Source organism: Ascaphus truei, chromosome 11, assembly GCF_040206685.1.
Source record: "Ascaphus truei isolate aAscTru1 chromosome 11, aAscTru1.hap1, whole genome shotgun sequence".
Classification (NCBI taxonomy): domain Eukaryota; kingdom Metazoa; phylum Chordata; class Amphibia; order Anura; family Ascaphidae; genus Ascaphus; species Ascaphus truei.
In genome coordinates this window covers 54,092,108-54,098,480 of record NC_134493.1, presented here as the reverse complement: position 1 = coordinate 54,098,480, position 6,373 = coordinate 54,092,108, and the positions used below count along the sequence as shown (strand labels likewise).

At 50.1% G+C, this 6,373-nt stretch overlaps 1 protein-coding gene across 1 annotated transcript in view; it reads right to left on the bottom strand.

The window, feature by feature from the left end:
- Window positions 1–5,556: 5,556 nt before the first annotated feature.
- The window catches only part of DNAAF8 (dynein axonemal assembly factor 8), a 60,678-nt gene continuing 59,861 nt past the window's right edge, over window positions 5,557–6,373 (bottom strand). Inside the window, exon 28 of the mRNA XM_075565099.1 lies at window positions 5,557–5,897. Coding sequence (XP_075421214.1) covers window positions 5,557–5,897 — 341 coding nt within the window. The remainder of the gene's footprint in view (window positions 5,898–6,373) is intronic.

Below are 6,373 nucleotides of genomic sequence, written 5' to 3'. Positions count from 1 at the left end.
AGAAGGGGGGATGTGGTGGGAAGGGGGAGGAGGGGGGAGGCGGTGGGAAGGGGGGGGGAGGCGGTGGGAAGGGGTGGGGGAGGCGGTGGGAAGGGGTGGGGGGAGGCGGTGGGAAGGGGGGCTGGGAGGCGGTGGGAAGGGAGGCGGTGGGAAGGGGGGGGAGGCGGTGGGAAGGGGTGGGGGGAGGCGGTGGGAAGGGGTGGGGGGAGGCGGTGGGAAGGGGGGCTGGGAGGCGGTGGGAAGGGGGGGGGGAGGCGGTGGGAAGGGGGGGAAGGGGGGAGGCGGTGGGAAGGGGGGGGGCGGTGGGAAGGGGGGGGAGGCGGTGGGAAGGGGGGGGGCGGTGGGAAGGGGGGGGGAGGCGGTGGGAAGGTGGAGGGGAGGCGGTGGGAAGGGGGGGGGAGGCGGTGGGAAGGTGGAGGGGAGGCGGTGGGAAGGTGGAGGGGAGGCGGTGGGAAGGGGGGGGGAGGCGGTGGGAAGGAGGGGAGGCGGTGGGAAGGGGAGGGGAGGCGGTGGGAAGGGGGGGGGAGGCGGTGGGAAGGGGGGGAGGCGGTGGGGAGGCGGTGGGAAGGGGGGGGGAGGCGGTGGGAAGGGGGGGAGGCGGTGGGAAGGGGGGGGAGGCGGTGGGAAGGGGGGGTGGAGGGGAGGTGAAGGGGGGGTGGAGGGGAGGTGAAGGGGGGGTGGAGGGGAGGTGAAGGTGGGGGGTGCAGGGGGGGGGGTGGAGGGGAGGTGAAGGGGGAGTGGAAGGGAGGTGAAGGGGGGGGGTAGAAGGGAGGTGAAGGGGGGGTGGAAGGGAGGTGGTGAAGGGGGGGTGGGTAAATGGGGAGGTGAAGGGGGGTGGAAGGGAGAAGTGGAGTGAGGGGAGGTGAAAGGGGGTGAGGGGAGGTGATGGGGGGTGAGGGGTGGGTGAGGGGAGGTGAAGGCCGCTCACTCACCCGTCCGGCAGGTCCCACGTGGATCTGAGGCGGGAGGCAGCGTGTTGTGGCCGCTCTCCCGCTGTGTCCCGGCCGCTCGCTCCCCCGCTGACTGTAGCGGCGCCGGGGGGGGGGGGGGTATCGGGGAGACACTGACACTGGAGGGGAGGGGGGGGTGGAGGGGAGGTGAAGGGGGGTGGAAGAGAGGTGAAGGCCGCTCACTCACCCATCCGGCAGGTCCCACGTGGATCTGAGGCGGGAGGCAGCGTGTTGTGGCCGCTCCCCCGCTGTGTCCCGGGCGCCGCCATCTTGGGCACTCGGCGCCGCGAGGCAGCCTGCCTGGCCACTGGCTGTTCCCCCGCCGGGGAGGGGGGGGCATGTATATGTGTGGGGGGGGGGGGGAGAGGTGGGAGATATAGAGGGGGGGTCTCGCACGGCCGCTGACACTGGGTGGGGGGGGGGGGGCGCTGAAGGGCTAATAATAGTGTGTGTGTGTGTCCCGCTGACTGTAGCGGCGCCGGGGGAGGGGGGGGTTGGGGTGAAAGCGCGGGAGACACGGGGAGAGGAGGAGGTGCGCGCGGGTGCTGCTAACACTGTGAGCCCCGTGTGTGTGTGTGTGTGTGTGTGTGTGTGTGTGTGTGTGTGTCCGTGTGTGTGTCCCTGTGTGTGTGTGTGTGTGTGTGTCCCTGTGTGTGTGTGTGTGTGTGTGTGTCCCTGTGTTCCCTGTGTGTGTGTGTGTCCCTGTGTGTCCTTTGGCCCGTCACTCCGCCTCAGGCCAATGAGAGGTGTGCGGGGGCGGGCCAAGGGACCAATGAGATTTCCCCTAGGGACACCGGACATCCAGGCAGGCATGCATGCAGGCAGGCAGGCAAACATACAGTGCTTTCACTAATATAGTATAAGATATAACAGAGGGATATAACCCATATCTCACAGCTCAGCGCTATGTATAGTGTGTATATAACACAGAGGGATATAACCCATATCTCACAGCTCAGCGCTATGTATAGTGTGTATATAACACAGAGGGATATAACCCCATATCTCACAGCTCAGCGCTATGTATAGTGTGTATATAACACAGAGGGATATAACCCCATATCTCACAGCTCAGTGCTATGTATAGTATGTATATAACACAGAGGGATATAGCCCATATCTCACAGCTCAGCGCTATGTATAGTGTGTATATAACACAGAGGGATATAACCCCATATCTCACAGCTCAGCGCTATGTATAGTGTGTATATAACACAGAGGGATATAACCCCATATCTCACAGCTCTGCGCTATGTATATTGTGTATATAACACAGAGGGATATAACCCATATCTCACAGCTCTGCGCTATGTATAGTGTGTATATAACACAGAGGGATATAACCCCATATCTCACAGCTCAGCGCTATGTATAGTGTGTATATAACACAGAGGGATATAACCCCATATCTCACAGCTCAGCGCTATGTATATTGTGTATATAACACAGAGGGAGGGATATAACCCCATATCTCACAGCTCAGCGCTATGTATAGTGTGTATATAACACAGAGGGATATAACCCCATATCTCACAGCTCAGCGCTATGTATAGTGTGTATATAACACAGAGGGATATAACCCCATATCTCACAGCTCAGCGCTATGTATAGTGTGTATATAACACAGAGGGATATAACCCCATATCTCACAGCTCAGCGCTATGTATAGTGTGTATATAACACAGAGGGATATAACCCCATATCTCACAGCTCTGCGCTATGTATATTGTGTATATAACACAGAGGGATATAACCCATATCTCACAGCTCTGCGCTATGTATAGTGTGTATATAACACAGAGGGATATAACCCATATCTCACAGCTCAGCGCTATGTATAGTGTGTATATAACACAGAGGGATATAACCCCATATCTCACAGCTCAGCGCTATGTATAGTGTGTATATAACACAGAGGGATATAACCCATATCTCACTGCTCAGCGCTATGTATAGTGTGTACATAACACAGAGGGATATAACCCCATATCTCAGCTCAGCACTATGTATAGTGTGTATATAACACAGAGGGATATAACCCCATATCTCACAGCTCAGCGCTATGTATAGTGTGTATATAACACAGAGGGATATAACCCATATCTCACAGCTCAGCGCTATGTATAGTGTGTATATAACACAGAGGGATATAACCCCATATCTCACAGCTCAGCGCTATGTATAGTGTGTATATAACACAGAGGGATATAACCCCATATCTCACAGCTCAGCGCTATGTATAGTGTGTATATAACACAGAGGGATATAACCCCATATCTCACAGCTCAGCACTATGTATAGTGTGTATATAACACAGAGGGATATAACCCCATATCTCACAGCTCAGCGCTATGTATAGTGTGTATATAACACAGAGGGATATAACCCATATCTCACAGCTCAGCGCTATGTATAGTGTGTATATAACACATAGGGAGGGATATAACCCATATCTCACAGCTCAGCGCTATGTATAGTGTGTATATAACACAGAGGGATATAACCCCATATCTCACAGCTCAGCCATACTGTATGTGTATTTAACACAGAGGGATATAACCCATATCTCACAGCTCAGCACTATGTATAGTGTGTATATAACAGAGGGATATAACCCCATATCTCACAGCTCAGCGCTATGTATAGTGTGTATATAACACAGAGGGATATAACCCCATATCTCACAGCTCAGCGCTATGTATAGTGTGTATATAACACAGAGGGATATAACCCCATATCTCACAGCTCAGCGCTATGTATAGTGTGTATATAACACAGAGGGATATAACCCCATATCTCACAGCTCAGCGCTATGTATAGTGTGTGTATATAACACAGAGGGATATAACCCCATATCTCACAGCTCAGCGCTATGTATAGTGTGTGTATATAACACAGAGGGATATAACCCCATATCTCACAGCTCAGCGCTATGTATAGTGTGTATATAACACAGAGGGATATAACCCCATATCTCACAGCTCAGCGCTATGTATAGTGTGTATATAACACAGAGGGATATAACCCCATATCTCACAGCTCAGCGCTATGTATAGTGTGTGTATATAACACAGAGGGATATAACCCCATATCTCACAGCTCAGCGCTATGTATAGTGTGTATATAACACAGAGGGATATAACCCATATCTCACAGCTCAGTGCTATGTATAGTGTGTGTATATAACACAGAGGGATATAACCCCATATCTCACAGCTCAGCGCTATGTATAGTGTGTATATAACACAGAGGGATATAACCCCATATCTCACAGCTCAGCGCTATGTATAGTGTGTATATAACACAGAGGGATATAACCCCATATCTCACAGCTCAGCGCTATGTATAGTGTGTATATAAACCAGAGGGATATAACCCCATATCTCACAGCTCAGCGCTATGTATAGTGTGTATATAACACAGAGGGATATAACCCATATCTCACAGCTCAGCGCTATGTATAGTGTGTATATAACACAGAGGGATATAACCCATATCTCACATCTCAGCGCTATGTATAGTGTGTATATAACACAGAGGGATATAACCCCATATCTCACAGCTCAGCGCTATGTATAGTGTGTATATAACACAGAGGGATATAACCCCATATCTCACAGCTCAGCGCTATGTATAGTGTGTGTATATAACACAGAGGGATATAACCCCATATCTCACAGCTCAGCGCTATGTATAGTGTGTATATAACACAGAGGGATATAACCCATATCTCACATCTCAGCGCTATGTATAGTGTGTATATAACACAGAGGGATATAACCCATATCTCACAGCTCAGCGCTATGTATAGTGTGTATATAACACAGAGGGATATAACCCATATCTCACATCTCAGCGCTATGTATAGTGTGTATATAACACAGAGGGATATAACCCCATATCTCACAGCTCAGCGCTATGTATAGTGTGTATATAACACAGAGGGATATAACCCCATATCTCACAGCTCAGCGCTATGTATAGTGTGTGTATATAACACAGAGGGATATAACCCCATATCTCACAGCTCAGCGCTATGTATAGTGTGTATATAACACAGAGGGATATAACCCCATATCTCACAGCTCAGCGCTATGTATAGTGTGTATATAACACAGAGGGATATAACCCCATATCTCACAGCTCAGCGCTATGTATAGTGTGTATATAACACAGAGGGATATAACCCCATATCTCACAGCTCAGTGCTATGTATAGTGTGTGTATATAACACAGAGGGATATAACCCCATATCTCACAGCTCAGCGCTATGTATAGTGTGTGTATATAACACAGAGGGATATAACCCCATATCTCACAGCTCAGCGCTATGTATAGTGTGTATATAACACAGAGGGATATAACCCCATATCTCACAGCTCAGTGCTATGTATAGTGTGTGTATATAACACAGAGGGATATAACCCCATATCTCACAGCTCAGCGCTATGTATAGTGTGTATATAACACAGAGAGATATAACCGCATATCTCACAGCTCAGCGCAGTGTATAGTGTATATATAACACAGAGGGATATAACCCATATCTCACAGCTCAGTGCTATGTATAGTGTGTATATAACACAGAGGGATATAACCCCATATCTCACAGCTCAGCCATATGTGTATTTAACACAGATAAACAGCTCTCCCAGCATAGTGCTATGTATAGTAACACAGGGCCGTGGGTAAATCTCCCAGCTCTGCACTGTGGGGTTATTTCAGGGTTCCTTACCTTTCCTGACAGGCTGTCCCCTGGGCTGTATAACTCTGTGACGAGCTGAGCCTGTGATTGGTCGAACACGGCAAGCCGCGCCGCTGTGAGGCGGAAGTCTCTGCCGCTCAGCTGCTCCAGGCCCTGGATATAGGGTGGCGGGGAGCCGTGCAGGGCGCGGGGTGGGAAGAGCAGGCAGGTGGTCTGGCAGAGCGCGCTGGTGAGGGGCAACTCTGAAAGGCAAATGGAATTATGAAACAGAACGGCCGAAGCCAGGCGTGTTAATATAGAATCTCCATACCCTGCAGCCTCCTTATTGTGCTCTGCCTGTTATTATATCGCTCTGCATGTTATTATATCGCTCTGCGTGTTATTATATCACTCTACATGTTATTATATCGCTCTGCGTGTTATTATATCACTCTACATGTTATTATATCGCTCTGCGTGTTATTATATCGCTCTGCGTGTTATTATATCGCTCTGCGTGTTATTATATCGCTCTGCTTGTTATTATATCGCTCTGCATGTTATTATATCGCTCTGCATGTTATTATATCGCTCTACGTGTTATTATATCGCTCTGCGTGTTATTATATCGCTCTGCGTGTTATTATATCGCTCTGCGTGTTATTACATCGCTCTGCGTGTTATTATATCGCTCTGCGTGTTATTATATCGCTCTACGTGCTATTATATCGCTCTGCGT